The sequence below is a fragment of the Schistocerca serialis genome, chromosome 3 (assembly GCF_023864345.2).
Source record: "Schistocerca serialis cubense isolate TAMUIC-IGC-003099 chromosome 3, iqSchSeri2.2, whole genome shotgun sequence".
NCBI classification, from domain to species: Eukaryota; Metazoa; Arthropoda; class Insecta; order Orthoptera; family Acrididae; genus Schistocerca; species Schistocerca serialis.
This window is the reverse complement of record NC_064640.1, coordinates 295,153,259-295,171,947: the sequence shown is the minus strand read 5'-3', so window position 1 is coordinate 295,171,947 and position 18,689 is coordinate 295,153,259. Positions and strand designations below refer to the sequence as shown.

General features: G+C 36.0%; 1 protein-coding gene across 34 annotated transcripts in view; it reads right to left on the bottom strand.

Moving 5' to 3' along the window:
* LOC126470085 (twitchin) overlaps positions 1-18,689 on the bottom strand; it is a 515,873-nt gene that overhangs the window by 229,661 nt on the left and 267,523 nt on the right. For all 34 annotated transcript variants that reach the window (XM_050097601.1, XM_050097605.1, XM_050097618.1 and 31 more), the window contains 11 exons: positions 17,994-18,132; positions 12,713-12,927; positions 12,092-12,298; positions 11,452-11,592; positions 10,082-10,249; positions 9,864-9,988; positions 7,040-7,217; positions 4,577-4,727; positions 2,194-2,330; positions 871-1,034; positions 509-650 (listed from right to left, as the gene is read on the bottom strand). In XM_050097601.1, coding sequence (XP_049953558.1) covers positions 509-650; positions 871-1,034; positions 2,194-2,330; positions 4,577-4,727; positions 7,040-7,217; positions 9,864-9,988; positions 10,082-10,249; positions 11,452-11,592; positions 12,092-12,298; positions 12,713-12,927; positions 17,994-18,132 — 1,767 coding nt within the window. The remainder of the gene's footprint in view (positions 1-508; positions 651-870; positions 1,035-2,193; positions 2,331-4,576; positions 4,728-7,039; positions 7,218-9,863; positions 9,989-10,081; positions 10,250-11,451; positions 11,593-12,091; positions 12,299-12,712; positions 12,928-17,993; positions 18,133-18,689) is intronic.

Sequence of the window (18,689 nt, the reverse complement as noted above, 5' to 3'; positions counted from 1 at the left end):
GCCAGTAAGAACAAAGATCTATCCCTGATACAACATGAGTGGGGCAAGGTTGGATGTCAACTCCATCCCAGTGGCAGTATCTAGGATATCAAGGACTAGTTACAACAGCTGTGGGCCAGCTCTCATCAGGAGATGATACAAAGGCTTTATGACACTTTAGCCAAGTGAATCAGAGAAATCATCCTGGCCTCTATCCCGGCCAAAGGATGTGTAATGTCATACTGATAAGTGGGCTCATATCATCAAGTTCTTTGTAATTTTGGCTCAATGTTATAATCACTGCAATAGTATCACATACCCTCTCAGTCCATAAGTTTCATTTCATTTCATCCTCCCATTCTGTGTGTTTCACTGTTTTGTCAGGCAATGTATATGCAATGGAAAACACAAGATAAGATATAATAGAAAATATCACAAAAAGAATTTAAAATTCACAGTAAAAAATAAAACACTGTTAGTACATTTCATTATAATTTTAATAATAATAACAATAAAACAATGCCCTTACCATATGGATTCTTAGCCAGTATAGTTCCCTCCGTTTCCAGTGGTTCGGATTCTCCTTCCTTGTTAACAGCTTTTACTCTAAACTTATATTTTTTCTTTGGTGTCAGGCCATCAAATGTGAAAGTGTTTTTATCTGGGCCCACCTGTTTAAATTTTTGTCACATACTTAAGTATTAACATATAAATTAACTAAGATATCACAAAAAAACTAGTGAACTATTTTTACAATTGCAAGCATTAAGTATGATTTTCAGTACTGGAAGGAGACTGTATCACCTTTATTATATAGTCCTGAAATTATTCAATTTATTTTCCAGTATTGGTAATACAATGAAGCATTACAAATTTTTTGTCTGTTCTAACCTCTCCAGCTGGAATCCAGCGTCCTGTATCCAGATCCATCTTTTCTAATACATATCCAGTAACTTCAGTTCCTCCATTGTCCTCTGGTTTCTCCCACTTAACCTTCACATGATTTGCTCTCACTTCCTCAACCTTCATTGGTCCCATAGGCATCGAGGGTTTGTCTACAAAAAGAAAAAACTTTACATTATGGCAACAACACAGTTACCAATTTTATATAACAATGTAGCAGCAAAAAATACAAACAGTGCTCTACTGTGAAAACAGGATGAAATTTTATAAAAATATATGAGGTTAGTGAATTGATCAACCAGCACATGTTTAAGGAGATTTGAAAAACAAATCACCAAATAAATTTCTTCATTAAAAATCACAAATTTTTAGAAACAGTTTCACATCACCACTTCAGTCTCTTTCTTCTGCCATTACTTATCTACATGATAAAAGGTGTGAAATAACATTTGCTAGGTTCAAACTACGTCCAATGAAAACCCCCATGATGAGGTGATCATGCATAAAATCTGGCAAGTGTTCAAAGTGGAAAATCTTGTCACTTTTTGACCATGGATGTACAGAAACAGAAGATAGTACCATAAAAGAAAATCTTAAATTGACATGTAAACTTGCACTTAGTAAATATGAACTTTTTCTAGGTCACTGGTCACTCTTAAAGTAGACCACCTCATGTAAATTAAACAGGAATATTGAAAAATCAAAAAACCAAGGTTTCAAATATCAATCACTAAGTGGCAAAACATTATTAAATTGAAACAGTACATTAGAGTCACACTATATCCAACTGTAACTGAACATGTGGAGTGAGAATGAGGGAGGGTTGTCCCTCAGAATTTAATTTTTATGCAATTTGTTTTATTTCATCATTATTTAGTAAACTGGTTTGTATATTTCAGCAGAAAAGTGAAGCATTAGCTAAAAGAATGTGCACAGCAACATTTCTATACACGTAGTACAGATTTTAAGATTAAAAAACAGAAAACTGTCAAAACAGAGAGACTAAAATTTTATGTTGTGCATTTGATATTACTGAGGAAACAAAACATTGGTAGTGAGGTAGCAAGGATTGATATAAATCTCAAATACTGAATATGACTTCAATAAGAAAAGCAAGTTTTACAACCATTCACAAGGACATAACAATAAGAAAAAATCTTGCACACACTAAAATGAGACTTAAATCATTTCATTCATATGAGCTACTATCATTATTTGATATAAGAGTTATTTGGAAACCACAATATTATTTAATATAATTAATTTTAAAATAGTTTAATCTATATGAATTAAAAATTATTTGTACATTACCCAAGACAACAACATCAGCCACAGATTCACAAATGCCTGTGTCATTTTTCAATATTAATTTATATTTTCCACTGTCAGCTCTACTTGTTCTCCTTATAGTAAGCACTGTGTTTCTCTCATATTTGTCAATGGTAATGCTGAAATGGAAATTAAATTTGCATTAATTACTTTCTTTTGTAAATGAATATGAGGTTAGAGAGGAATGTGTATTTATGGATATGATCTACAGTTAAAAGTTTGTTCTCTTTTTTGTTTCTACACAACAAAATCATCCTTTGAAGCAAAGTGAATCTGTCTAGTCACTCACTCTCTCAATTATACATTGTAGTCTGTAGAATCAAATGTGAAGGAAAACGAAGACTGATGTGAATTGATCCAAGTAACAAGAAGTTGTTGTTATTCTGGTCTTCAGTCCAAAGACTTTTTTGATGAACCAGAGAAGAGGAATATTGAGCAAGGGCGTACACAGTCCCCATGACAATGCTCGCCCACACATCACTCAGCAAATGGTTGCTCTCCTGCAACAGTTTCAGTGGAACATAATCACCCACCCACCCTATAGTCCTGACTTGGCACCCAGTGACTATCGACTGTTCCCTAAGTTAAAAGAACATTTGGCCGGAAAGCGATTCAGTTCTAATGACGAGGTGAAAGAAGAGGTTCATAACTTTCTGAACAGCATGGTGGCAATCTGGTATGACATGGGCATACAAAAACTGCCACAGCGTTTACAAAAATGCAGAGACAGAAATGGTGATTATGTCAAAAAATGGCTAAATGTTCAAGATGTAAACTGATGTAAACCACTGTAGAAATAAACAGGTCGATGTACTTATAAAAAAATAGGAGACCTTACTTTTGGGATTACCCTTGTAAAATGCATTTTCTGAAACTATGGTGTTGTTTGCGTATGATGGTTCATACATCCTGTACCTTTTAAAACTAAATTCTACACACATAACAATTTCTCTCTCTTGCTAGCCTTGAAATCCAGTTATGTGCGATAAAAGCTAACAAATTTCCTAAAAGTTGGTATTTCTTTGTATTGTTTATAATGTCAGAGAACTGCTGCCTCAGAACATATTATCAATACCACCAATGGGATGTTTATTGTGCACGTTTTGCTTCTTTCTCTTGAGATGGTTACTTGAATCCTTCTCCAACCGACATTATCCTTCTTCTGCTGTAATTTGTACAGAATGTACTTAATAGACTTAATTTTGCTTGCATATTTTGTCACATTTCCTGACAGCACTGTGGCTCCTTTCTCCTTCTTATCCTCAATAAATTTGATCATAGTAACGGCAAGCCATTGTGACTGCCCATGAAGCCACTTTCTACCATAACTTTCCATTCTTGCAATGTGCAATATCAACATGTGTTACTCTGAACCAGAACAGTGTTGTGCCTAATCACATGACCCAGATAGTTCCTGCTGCAGCTGAGTCTATGATTTGTTTTGTCATGTAATACAGTGCTAAACCCCTTGTTATATGCCTGGCCATTGTATGATAATTGGTTAAGTTGCCTCATTTACTTGTTTGTAAGACAATGTGCCAGTTTAATCTGGTTGTCACAATGTGCATACTCTTAGATGCAGTATGAGAAACATGTCTAATTAATAATAGATTAAGAGTTTTAGTACAATACATGATTTTTTTAAATGTTGATCCTAAGATATCCAACAATATTTAGTTGGACTAAAATATATATTACAGAAATGCTGTAGTGATTGTGTTCCAATCCATATTTTCTGGTAGACCAAAGAGCATTATCAATGGAATGAAACTCAACACCTCTAGTTATAGGCATAATGGAGTGTTGAGTTCGTCAGCACTTACATAATAGCACAGTTTAAAATGACACTACTGCATTTCTGACAAATATCCATTTCTGTGTATTCATCTATATGACACAGACTGTACATTGCTGTACTATAGTTCATTTATACTGTACATCTCCATGTGATGCTACATACATCTACTATGTTTAGGCATATTTTATATTGATCCTATTTTCTTAAATGTATATTCTTAACATATGTACTGATGAGCATTCCAGTATTAGTTGAGAAATAAAAAAATAATAATAATTTGAAACTACTGGTGCCCCACTGCATACTGGTAGCACAGTATCATCAGCATTATCAGTGCAAAACTACTCTATTTTGTCATGTCATGTTATCAACTACCTATAGTTGAAATGGAGTGCTAGTTATAATTCAGTATTTAATTTTATCTTCTTTTCTCATTTTCAAAATCCTTCTACTTCCTTATCCTAAATAGCCTCTACCCACCAACCACCACAAAACACTCAAAATGAAGTAGTTTGTATTTGTGAAATGAAAGAGCTTACATTAGAATTAATTTATTAATTTCTTTACCGTTCTTCTTTGTCTTCTACAATTTCCTTTGTATCAACTTCCCAACGTGCCACTGGTTCTGGCTCACCACCATACTTTATATCGTATTTTATAACTTGTCCTTTCCTTACAACAATGTTGGTTAATCCATCACCAATAATAAATGGTTTCACTGAAAAATATAGAAAATATATTATCTTTCCATTACTTTTGAAGTATCTTTAAAATGTTTAGCATACAAGTTGTTCATTGGTTTGTACCAAAATTTTAAACCATGTAGTGTAGTAATGAATTTTTAAACAACAATACTCAATGAGAGAATGTTATACAATACATTTTTACAAGAGAATGTCTGATAAAGTACACACTACAGCAACACTGCAGAATGAGGAGCATGGTTTTATGTTATCTCATAACTCACATTTGAATGATATAGCTATGGTTCATTCGAAAAAATATGAAGTGATGGTCCAACCTGTTTCAATAGGTTAACTCGTTAATGTTTTCCAATATTAAGTTTAATTAGTACTATATATGAAATGATTTTAACATTGATATTAAACTTACAATCCCTCATTCTTCATCTGTGAGATGTAAAGAAATGGTACCTCATTAAGTTCAGCGTATTGATAATAGTCCATTACAAAGAAAAACATTGAAAATATTTCGATTAATCTACAAACTGTGTTCAAAATATATGTGTAGGGTGGCTGCATGGAGATGTTCTACCATAGCAGATTAGTATTGTGTCAATGACTTCAAGTGCCCTCGGGAAAAGTATCTCATGATTTAAATAACAAGACCTCATTGACAACAGAATGGAAACATTATGCACAATGAATCAACCTTGCCACTTAGATAATGACACACAGCAGGTCCATGATATTAAGGCACAACATTCATATGGATTCACAGCATTGATAATATATCTTCCTTCATAAAATGAGACTTAGTACACTATTAATGTTTTTTAAGATCATTTGTCTTTACCATAAATAGTCTCCCTACATGCAATGTTGTGAATTATACAGAGAGAGTATTTTTGTTTTTAAATTAATTCGAGCATCACATGGCGAATAGCTTGTATGTGAAATTCTAGATACTGTGCACATGGGGAAACTGAAGAATAATTAAATGACATACAGCCAAAACATATGAATATACAATACACATTGATGAAGAAAAGCTCACTGCATTATAATCAAAGACACTGTTGTGAAGCATAACGAGCAAACTGATTGCAAACCACAGTTAACACCTTCCAATCATAATTCACATGATAATTTTTGAGTTTTCAGGCTGACACCCATAGTTTAGATGTGCTACTGCTTTCCTGATGAGTTTATAATTGTGAAACCTTAGTGAGCAACACTAGTCAATATTTTTAGTTATCATATACCTGTGGAACCCATAATAATTCAATCAGTTTGAGAATCCTTGTAATTCCTTCAACATTCACTTCTCCTCAGTAGCCTTTCATGAAACTATACAGTCACCCAGGTTTGCATATCACTTAAAAACAAAAAATACAGAAGACGAACTAATTCATTGCATTTACTATGCAAATCAGTTTTACTCAATGTAACTTTGATTCACTGTACCATAAACCAGTCTTAATTTTTTAATGTTTGACCCATTTTTACAAATATAGCATATCTATTAGACATAAGTGAACAACATCCAGTTATTAGATAAGATTTCATTTTATGAAACTGTGAATAAAGTCATATTACACAAGATTTCTTTGCTTTTAATTTTTTATTAATTTACTAAATAAAAGGGCTGCACTTGTTATATGTATGTGGTGAGGTAAAGATAAATGATAAATGGTACTGCTTTGCCTCTCCCTCACCCTGACAACAGGTGGATCCCTCTCATCCTATGACCTGAGTGATCAGCCGCCACCTCCCCACCCCTTTCTTCCAGTTTTCCCCAACCAATTCTCATTTTGTCACTAAAGACAGAACATTTGAGTTGCAAAAGCTACAATTACTATTTCCTTACTTTAAGTGTTCGTGTTAGCAGTACTTGGATTTTCACCACCTGAATATAAGTATTGGCCAGCCACTCAACCTCCATGTAATTTTAACAATTACATATTTTATTCTTGGTTAGGACTTGCAACATCAGTATAAAAAGTCTTTTATACAGAATACTAGCTAAATTATTACAAGGGCAGTAGACAAGTTCAACCACAGCCTTAGTGCAGGATCTATTCCAAAATTTGTCAAGATCCATTAAGACAAACCATGAATACTGTGCACAATAATGGCTAAGCTGAAAGCTAAATCATCATCCTTCCTGGCTTGACTGGAGATTACTACTGCAATAGTTCACTTCATTTCTCTCTTTTTTTCCCACAAATTCAGTGTTTCACACTATTTCTGTGGTGGTACGTATTCAACACACATGAAATAACAATATCAGTTTTTAAAATTTGTATTCCAAATTTGAAATTGATACCTTAAATTGAACCACACTCACCAAATCTTGCCTTTGCTATAATTGGTTTTGTTGCATCACTAGGTTCTCCAGGTCCTGCCTTGTTAACTGCTCTAATGCGGAACTCGTACTGTGTTCCTTCCTTCAGACCATCGATGGTAGCAGCAGTTATGTCACCATCCAGTACTTTTCCAGTTTGCCAGTCTTTTCCAAATTTTTCCTATAGAAGGATACATAAATCAGCATATCATCAACATAGTTATGCATTAAAGTAGAGTTAAAGAGGAAATGCCGTGCCTTGACAATGTTAAATTTAGTGACTTGGCTTCCCTGAATTTCAGGAACCACTGTAGCCATTGACATGAAACATTTACAGGACCTTAACTGTATGTTCTGAGTCTACTGAACTACAATAATTGCATTTCAGCCGCTGCTTTTGGTGTACATGCTTTGTATGTTATCCTATATAATTTTAATTATACAAAACATTGTGTTCTTCTTTTAGTTCAGTATACTCAGGATATGTATGTTGTTAGTCCCTGAAAATTTGAATACTCTACTCAAAGTGGTTTCTGAGATTTAGGGAAAAATGCAACAGCAAATGTAAACTTTCAGGAACGGTTTCTAAAGTTTCAAAAGATTGTAACTCAATATATGCTTAATTTTTATTTTTAGTCACTCAGAAGCACCCTGCCCTATACTGTATATCATCCTCTTGACTTTTTTGAAAGTTTTTTCTTCTTTTCTTCTTTCTGGACTCCTTAGTGGCCCACTGTGCTGCATACTCTACTTTATCAGTGTGAATCTTGTCCATCCGTTCAAGTTCTCTGATGCAGTTTACTCCAGGATTAATTCCCATATGCTGTAGCACTTTCATCCTACCAATGTTGCCATCATTAAAAGCAATAACAGCATCACTGACCCCCCCCCCCCCCCACTTTAGTGTCTTCATTCCATCAAAAACATTTTCTGGTAATTGAGTCCATATAAAATTACTGAACGACTCATTGGGATTTTGAGTCTGGCCAAGCAGACACTTCTTCGATAATTCAGGATTTGCCAGGTCTCTGTAAATAGGTTTTATAATATCCATGACTGCTGCTGTATGAGCTGTTTGAGTACTGGGCATTGTGGTAATTGCACCATGAATTAGGTCCAGGAGGGCAAAGGTGATGTACCGGTTTTTCATCAGTTGACATTCTGTGGAAGAAGGTAGCCCATACTACCTGCTTCATTTTCAACAAATTATTTCTAATGGCTGTGCCATAATACTGCTGTCATTTATCAATCATTTTGTCTGTCAGCCTGCCTCTTATGGTTTTACCATCAGAAAGTTTCTTGTCTCTCAAACTTTGTTTCAACGTCTTCAACCTAGTGCCCATTCTCTTCTGGACATGACCTTTATAACACAGCAATCCACAGCCTTCTATATAAAAAATTACTGATTTTATTAGACCTTGAAGTAATGCACATAAAAATTTTAACATTTTCAACCAGTGTACATTATATTAAAAAAAAAACTTCCCATGTGAGTTTATAAGTGACATATATATCATTGTATTCAGATAATAGCAAATTTTATAATGAAATAAAACTGCGAAAAAAAATTTTTTTTCCATTCTAACCCCCATTAAAGACATTAGATTAATAAAATGTAATTCAGCCAAAAAATTCACAGAGCCAAATCTTGAGTACTGTTCATCAATCTGGGACCCTTACTGGATTAGATTAACAGACGACATACAGAAGATCCAAAGAAGAGCAACAAGTTTCATCACAGGATCATGCAGTAAACGCAAGAGCATTATGGGGGTGTTCCACAAGCTCCAGTGGCAGACACCATAAGAGAAATGTTGTATATCAACAGAGAACTTTACTGTTGAAATTCAGAGATGGTTGTAGAAGTGTCAGATGTAATCTTGAGAAGTAGTATCACACACTACTTCAACCTTTAATATATGCGCTCAGTAGGAATTGCTGCTTGCACAGATTAGACCAAGTGTCATCCCATTCTGTTTTACACAAGCTCATAGTGGCCAGGTCTGACTACCATGCTGTGCAAGAGTGTTTGTGAACACTTATGTGCAGGTGTTGGATAAAATCAGAAGTGTGTCTATGGGCACAATATCTGAAGTTGAATGTGTACATCACCAGGCTGCACAGAGACAGGGTGTGGAACATTGTTTTTAGGGCAGCTTCTAGCAATTTTTTTATAATGATGTAGATCAGGCTGTTCCAATTTGAGTGCTGCCATAGATAGGTGGGCACCCACAAGTAGCCAGGCACCTGTGGGCAGAGGTGGACAGGTGTGAACAAACAGCTGAAATGCAGGCATAGAACATGGTGGTGGATAGTCTATACTACCTGCACCTGCCTTTGGGCGAGTGACAGGCACTTGCAGGTGCCTGTGCCCCAAAGAGCAGCACTGGAAGTGCACGATATAGATTCTAGATTCATCTTGTTTGTACTACAGTTGCTGTGCACAGATCAATGATTCTTCATCTAAGATAGTACAAAACTGGTAATTTGATGACATCAGTACATGAAATATCCTCAACTATATAGTTTAGTGTGGTGTATACACTGAAGAAAACTGTTTGTTCCTTACACTAATATGCACACCTCTACCTATCTCAATTGAAAAGGAATAAATGCACAGAAAAGGAAATGAAAGTGATGACCCTCTCTAACTTCACTGATAGAACGACTGGTACAAATAACACAGAGGACACATTTGTTAGCATGGCTTAGAGCATGTTTTTTAAATTTGTTTTTAAGATAAAAACAAATTAGACACAAAACACACTCAGATGTTTTCATGCAGTTATTTTTTATGTACTGAAAATCAGTGAAGCAATTATCATACTTTAAACTCAATAACATATCCAGTTATTGGAGCTCCACCATCATTTTCAGGTTTTGTCCACTTTAGATCAGCATGGTCTTTATCCCAGTCCACAACCTCCACATTGTTTGGTTTGCTTGGCTCATCTGCAAATTAATAAAAGTTGTTTATTGAGTAGGTAACAAATTTCACAAAAATAAAATGTTCAGAGAAGGCCCACTGCTCCGTTAAGAACTTACCCCATGGATCTTTTGCCAATACTGGTTTAGCAAAAAGTGCTGGTTCAGAAGAGCCCAGTTTGTTTACTGCTCGTATACGGAATTTATATTCTCTTTTGTGAACTAAGTCCTCACACTTAAAAACTGTGGGCTTGTCAGGTGTGATTTCAGCAACACTGTCCCAACCACCTGGTAACAAATTCAAGACATATGTATATATGTTTAGTTTTTATACAAGGTAAGATAGTTTGAGCAAGATGCATATCATGAGAACTGCAGTACAGAAGAGGGCAGCTACTTAAAAATGGATGAAATTTTGTTAACAGTAGTAGCCCTAAATGAGTGATGGGAAAAACAACAAAGCATCAATACTATCTGTGCCAGTCATTTACTGAATTGAAGCAATTAAGACATTTCTTAATCATAAAATTAGACTGTTACTGCTCTGTATCTGTCTTCAATGGTTACATAGAGAAGAAGGACAAGGAGAATGTAAAAATGAAAAGAGAAACAAAATACCTGACCTGTGTACAGTTCAGATATCTTTGGGTATTTAGTCATATTGAATTTTGCAGTTCATTAACATGTTTCTCACTTTCATTAACTTCTTAATTTTCAAATAAACAAGCATGAATTACAGAAATTAACACTGTAAAAAAAGATTTTGTCACAACCTACACTCTCCACAGATTAGGCCATCTTTCTTACATTTAATGGGCTTTGGTTCAACTTTTGGTTGTCAATCTCTGATTTTTAGTCATTTATGAACACCTATGTATACAGGAATATTCTTTCTGCTCGCTACATAGTAACAGCAACTCTGTACATAGTAATCAGCATTTCAGACACAATGTATTTCTGCTGCATTACATGTTCAAAGGAGACATGATTCATATTAAAAATATATGGTGAAGTTGCACAGAAATAGCACTAGTACTGACATGAAAGTTTCATACCACACTATATTCTTATATGCGAGATGCATCAATACAAAAAAGGACAAAAACAGACCAACAGAAAAATTTCGTTGCTGCCAAACCACAAAGCTTTAACATTCCACAGAGGGGTCAACAGTATTATTATAGTATGAGATTTAGGTGACTGCCAAAAGTACAGTATAAGTCTGGGAGATTTCTTCTGACAAAATATTCTTAAGGTACCCAAATATGAAGCATAGTTCTGTGGAGTGAAATGAAATCCTTCCAAATAATTTTGTACTGAAAAATACCTTCAAGTTTAGAACGTAACTGTTTATGAAAAAGTAATAATAAATTTGGTCCTGTGAAATTTAGAAAAGTTCATAGGGTTCAGTTTAATTATAAAGTACGCTGGAATAATTACAAATTCATTTATAAAGGAAAACCATATGTGACAAACTCACAGATACTTGCCTTTGACACTCATATCCAGGCGTTCAACAACGTAATGAACAAGGGGGGCTCCGCCATCATCATCAGATGGTTTCCACTTAACAACACATGAATTCTGGAATATTTCAGTAACAGTTACATCCCTTGGCGGTGATGGAACATCTGTAAAATAATAGGAAAACAAATGTCGTAAGAATTATCTTCATTTACCTAATATTAACAATACACAATAACAATGAATTATATAGACGTCTCAAATGTTCAGTTAAAAACTGCAGAAATAAGAGGAAAAAATTACTGTTATTTCTAAAATTCATTCAACAACAAATCTGAGAAAATTAATGTTTCTTATTGCTAATGTCAGTTCAGCTGAAATGGTGATTTCTTAACCAATGGTCAAACAGATTGTGTGCCAAAGGACTTTATATGCCACTGTCCAAGATTGCAGTTAAATATCTACTAAATGTTAGAAGACTTTATTAAATTTCTCAATGTTATAGCAGAGACAATAAAATACATATCTCAACATGGCACTAACTATACATTAAGCCCATTTTTGCAGGAATAAATAGTCATAATATATTATTTGAAAACTTAAAGAGCTTCAAGAGAGAATTAAAACTCCTTACAAAAAGAAGTACAATTTTTAACTTTTCCTTACCTTGCATATTGATCTTCACATTCTGCACAGCTTCTCCCTGTGAGTTCGAAATCTTTATCTGGTATGGGCCAGACAAATTTCTAGCTGGTTTCTTGATTTTATATATTATTTTGTCTTCAGCTACAACAACATCCACATCCTTCAGAGGTAGAGGTTTACCATCCTTTAACAGTTTTGCTTCTATCTGTGACTGCCTTGTTCCTTCCACTGGAAATGTTTTATAAACATTACTTTAACTAAAAACGGCAAAAATCTAGTAGGAAAAATTGTGGTAGAATGTAAACAATTTAGGCGTATAGGAGAACACTCACTAAATAGCAGAAGCATTGAGTCATCACCAAGCACACAAGAGACAAAGAAAACTTGCCAGTTTTCAGAATTCATCCTTTCTTGAGCTTGAGCTTGTGTGTGTTTGTGTGTGTGCACGTGCGAGTGTGGGTGCACATTTATTTTTACTCTAGCTTGAGAAGGGATTGATTCCAAAAGTTAGGAAGTTTCCTTTTTCTTTTGTGTGTGCCCATTGTTGAGTCAACACTCCTGCTATTCATTGAATGGTCTCATTTACTTCTAAATTAGTTAAAGGCATAGATCTTTGACATATAATAAGGAAAATTTACTTGCCTTTGTATGGGACCTCAAATATTATAGGTTTATTACAAGGGCCATCAACTTCATCAGGGAAATCTATAACTGGTTTCTCTTCACCTTTCTTGACTGTAAGTTTTGCAGTTGATGACAGTTTTCCAGATTCACACCGTATTTCTCCAGAATCGTCAAGCTGAACTTGATTGAAAATGAGTTGGTGCTTGCCTCCTCCCAGATTCTTAATTTGTATTCTGTGGATAAGAAAAAACATTCACAGAAGTTAAAACCAAGGAGAATAAATTATCTTCCATACCAATTTTCTTAACTGAAAGAACAGCACCATTTTAGTCTTGCAATAAGCATACAACTAAATAAATAATAAAATAAGTGAATGAAAAAGTTGAAATATTTGTAGTTAACCTGCCTGTTGAAAATCAAATCTAGAAACTAATTTTATTACCTCTACAAGATATGGCATTGCACAATTGAATAAAGCTTGAAATGGAGAGTTAGACATATCTCAACAGTTATAAGCACAAAAAGTGGCTACAACTGTAGAACCTGGGAAAGTGTATACACTTGAATTACAGAATATCTGATGAATAAAGATCAATGAAAAAAAATTATTCAAAGTATGGAAAGTAAGCTTCTGGATACACCCCAGAGCAAATTGCATACACGAAATGGAGGCATCTGCATTTACAAAGTACAATGTTTCTGAATGCCAGGTAAACAAATATCTTCAAATATCCATAGTGCTCACATCAAATAGAATATAAACTTCAATTATGCCCTAATTCAATGCCACGCCTTTCTCCAACAACAATTACAAACTAACATTCACATGTTTCAAAGCTTTTCTGACCAATTAGCTGTAGCCTACTTACAGCCTAATTTGAAAAAAGGTAAAGTTCCACATTTGCCCTAGATGGGCAAATCAGACATGACCAAATTCCGTGTCATCCTCTGCCAATGACATCATCAGATGCAGCATGAAGGTGCATGTAGACAGCACGCTGCTCTCTCAGTTCCTGTCAGGTTACTCGACCTTGTAACCACTACTAATCGGTTGAGTAGCTTCTCAGTTGGTCTCCTGAGGCTGAGTGCATCCTGCATCAGTCCTCCTACCAAGGAAAAATCCCTGGCAATATCTAGAATTGAACATGAGGTCTCTGCATAGCAGTCAGCCTCACTGACCACTCAGCTAAAGAAGTGGACAGAACCCAATTAGAGCATCTTATTCAAATCCACTTTTGTTCATTCAACTACCTTAGATGGGTATAAAAAGACAGAATATTATGCCACATCACGAATTCATGTCAAATAGTATTCTCTAATTTCACAATTATGTATAAGACTTGTACTGTATCACAGCAACCAAGCTCTACATTCTGGTCCTAATGAACCAATCAGAACTGACCAAAGCCTTTGTCATCTTCTGCCAATGGCATCATTAAACATGGTACAGAGAATCATCTGGACAGCACACGGCTCTTACAGCCATTGTATGCTTTCTCAATCTTCAAGTCACTATTTCTCATCAAGTAGCTCCTTAGTCGGTGTCACGAGGCTGCGTGCATCCCATACCAGTCTTCCTACCCTGAAAAATCTTGACAGTACTGGGAACTGAACCCAGGTCTTCTTCATTAAAGTCAGACACACTAACCATTGAGCTATGGAGACAGACCGCCGTACTGCATCACTTAAAAAGTCTACACTGAAGATTTACTGCAAGACAAGTTGTGACTGAAGAAAGCCTTGGCATATCTGAGCCATGCATAATGGAGATTTTTGTAATCTGAAGAATATCTGAAGAATATCATGCTGAGGTAACAGTTTAAAATGAACACTACTGTAAGGTACACTATGTGATCAAAAGTATCTGGACAATGGGCTGAAAATGATTTACAAGTTCGTGGTGCCCACCATTGGTAATGCTGGAATTCAGTATGGTGTTGGCTCACCCTTAGCCTTGTTGACAGCTTCCACTCTAAGAGGCATACATTTAATGAGGTGCTGGAAGATTTTTGGGGTATGGCAGCCCATTCTTCATGGAGTGCTGCAATGAGGAGAGGTATCGATGTCGGTCACTGAGGCCTGGCCTGAAGTCAGAGTTCCAAAACATCCCAAAGGTGTTCTATAGGATTCAGGTCAGAACTATGTGCAGGCCTGGGATGTTATTGTCATGTAACCACTCCGCCACAGGCCGTGCATTATGAACAGGTGCTCGATCGTGTTGAAAGATGCAATCACCATCCCCAAATTCCTCTTCAACAGGGGGAAGCAAGAAGGTGCTTAAAACATCAATGTAAGCCTGTGTGCCAGCCGGGGTGGGCAAGTGGTTTTAGGCGCTACAGTCAGGAACCATGCGACCGCTACGGTCGCAGGTTCGAATCCTGCCTTGGGCATGGATGTGCATGATGTCCTTAGGTTAGTTAGGTTTAAGTAGTTCTAAGTTCTAGGGGACTGATGACCTAAGAAGTTAGGTCCCATAGTGCTCAGAGCCATTTGAACCATCTTTTAAGCCTGTGTTGTGGTAGTGCCACGCAAAACAACAAAAAACATGACCAACCATCAAACTTCCTGGCAGATTAAAACTGTGTGCCCGACCGAGACTCGAACTCGGGACCTTTGCCTTTCGCGGGCAAGTGCTCTACCATCTGAGCTACCGAAGCACGACTCACGCCCGGTCCTCACAGCTTTACTTCTGCCAGTACCTCGTCTCCTACCTTCCAAACTTTACAGAAGCTCTCCTGTGAACCTTGCAGAACTAGCACTCCTGAAAGAAAGGATATTGCGGAGACATGGCTTAGCCACAGCCTGGGGGATGTTTCCAGAATGAGATTTTCACTCTGCAGCGGATTGTGCGCTGATATGAAACTTCCTGGCAGATTAAAACTGTGTGCCCGACCGAGACTCGAACTCCTTTTTCATCTCTGGTAATGTTTGTTGTGAAAAATGCTAAGATACACAGCAGTTCAGAATCTACATTAAACTGTACTTCCGCCAATAAGTGGCTGGGTAAGTCAGTTCAAAGGTCAGAGGAAGGCAATGGCATACCATCTCCAACAGGACCATGCCTAGCAAAGCACTATGGTGTTCAAAACAAACTTTGAAAAAACACAATACATCCAATTTTCTTCTGCAAAAAGTACAGTTCCTTCAATAAGTATAACACATCAACAAAAGTCAGTATACAGGGTAGTGCATACTAAGTTTTTGGGTGTACATATAGATGAGAATCTTAATTGGAAAATTCACATTTTGGATCTTATAAAGCGACTAGGTTCAGCAACTTTTGCAAGCAGAGTAATAACCAATTTTGAGGATACAGAAATTAGTAAGCTAACATATTTTGCGTATTTTTACTCTCTGATGTCATACGGAATAATATTTTAGGGTAACTCAACATTTAGACAAAAAGTATTCACTGCTCATAAGAAAGTTGTTAGAATAATGTGTGGGGTTCATAGTCATACATCTTGTAGGCATCTTTTTAAAAGATTGGGAATTCTTACAACAGCCTCATAGTACATTTACTCACTAATGAAATTTGTTCTCAACAACATGGACCAGTTTAAAAACAACAGTGACATTCACGATTATAATACCAGAAAAAAGAAAGACTTACACTATTCTTTACTCAACCTATCTTTGGCACAGAAAGGGGAAAAATATGCTGCTATAAAAATTTTCAACAAATTACCAGAGGAAATAAAATGTCTGACAGACAGCAGTAATAGCTTCTAAAATAAATTGAAATCATATCTCCTTGAAACTCCTTCTATACCATAGATGAATTCTTGGATAGGAATAAATAATAGCTATATTAACCTTGTATTGAAAAATATATATATATATATATATATATATATATATATATATATATATATATATATGTGTGTGTGTGTGTGTGTGTGTGTGTGTGTGTGTGTGTGTGTGTATATATATATAATAATAGAGGGAAACATTCCACGTGGGAAAAATTTATCAAAAAAACAAAGATGATGTGACTTACCAAACGAAAGCGCTGGCAGGTCGAAAGACACACAAACAAACACAAACATACACACAAAATTCAAGCTTTCGCAACAAACTGTTGCCTCATCAGGAAAGAGGGAAGGAGAGGGAAAGACGAAAGGATGTGGGTTTTAAGGGAGAGGGTAAGGAGTCATTCCAATCCCGGGAGCGGAAAGACTTACCTTAGGGGGAAAAAGGACGGGTATACGCTCGCACACACACACATATCCATCCATCCACACTAGTGGTGGGCAGGAAATCGCGTATCTGTTCACGATTTCCTGCCCACCATTAGTGTGGATGGATATGTGTGTGTGTGCGAGCGTATACCCGTCCTTTTTCCCCCTAAGGTAAGTCTTTCTGCTCCCGGGATTGGAATGACTCCCTACCCTCTCCCTTAAAACCCACATCCTTTCGTCTTTCCCTCTCCTTCCCTCTTTCCTGATGAGGCAACAGTTTGTTGCGAAAGCTTGAATTTTGTGTGTATGTTTGTGTGTCTTTCGACCTGCCAGCGCTTTCGTTTGTATATATATACATATCTGTGTGTGTGTGTGTATGTATTGCTTGTGCACTTGACACGTTCCACATCATAACAGCTACTGTACCGTGCGATTGATCAATGGAACACGCAACCAACTAACTAACTAACTTTGGATTTATAACACCTTTACTCTATGTTTCTTCTACTACTTTTTGAATCTTGAGCTGTGTCCTTAAGTTTAATCAAATTTTTATTATCAATTCAGTGGCAGTGTACTGCGACCCATCAGAAAATATCACATGAGGGATCTTTAGCAAAAGAAAGAACACTGGTCCAGCAGATTAGTGAATTTACCACTTATGTACAATCAGGAGTGGTTGTCTTCAAAGTAGGAGCCACTTGAATCCCCACACTAGGAGCCATTTTCATCTGCACATATGTTTTCATTCCTTCAAGTGCCCAAAGACTTCTTCATGCAGCTTTTTGTGAAGCTGTGCTGGAGCATTGCCATTTTTGCCTTTCAGCACAGCATAAGAAATTGTCAGTAGTGAACAGAGTTGATTGGTTTTGATGAATTTTGTCACAGTGCAAGGACACATTCAAGACTGAGAAACAGACACCCAGTAATAAGCCCACATAACAAAAAATGGTTCCTTAGTAAAATGAGCTCTCTCAGCGGTTCTAAATTGATGTAATACATATGCAACTTAATTTCTTTGTTCTTCCTCCAAACAATGAGATAACAGATGATACTTATTTATAATTCAGAGCTGAAAATTCTCATGACGTACAAAGAAAACCTTATTATACCTGTACCTGTCAGATTCCTTGATTGGTTCTCCATTGAAAAACCATTCAGCTGGAGCAGTCTGATCCTGAAGTTCAATGTCCAGCACAAGTTTTTCTCGTTCTACCACAGTGGTGTCTTTAAGTTTCTTGTTGAAACGATTTTGATCTATGAGCACATAACATGTAATTAATTAATACAATGTTAACTTCTGCTTACACACTTACATATAGAGAATTATATAAGTAACTTACATAAAGTAAAACACATTTTTTATCATTACTGTCTATCAAGACACAAAGTTGTCCTTCATACTGCATGTGATATATTCAACATATTCACATATGTAAGTTTAATCTAAATGAAATTGTATTAGTACTTGAGATTATCTTTCGGGCACACTTCGAAATCTTCTATTGCATAGTGGTTTTTCTCTAAGGCATTTCTGGACAGTGTTTTTAAACATATTCAGTGACACATTGTGTGCTGACACTGGCAACATGTTAAATAGTTTCACCATCATGTGTTTGTAACTATGTTGAGTTTTCTTAAGTCTAGTGACAATGATGTCTGTCTTCTGTTTTAGGCATGTGTTACACTGATGGACAGCTTGTCATAGTTTGTAACAGTGTTGGTTTTCTTTTGTATGTATTAGACAACTTATTGCAAATAGGGACATAACTGTTGGTATTTTTAGTTTTTTTAAATGTGGTCCACAAAACTCA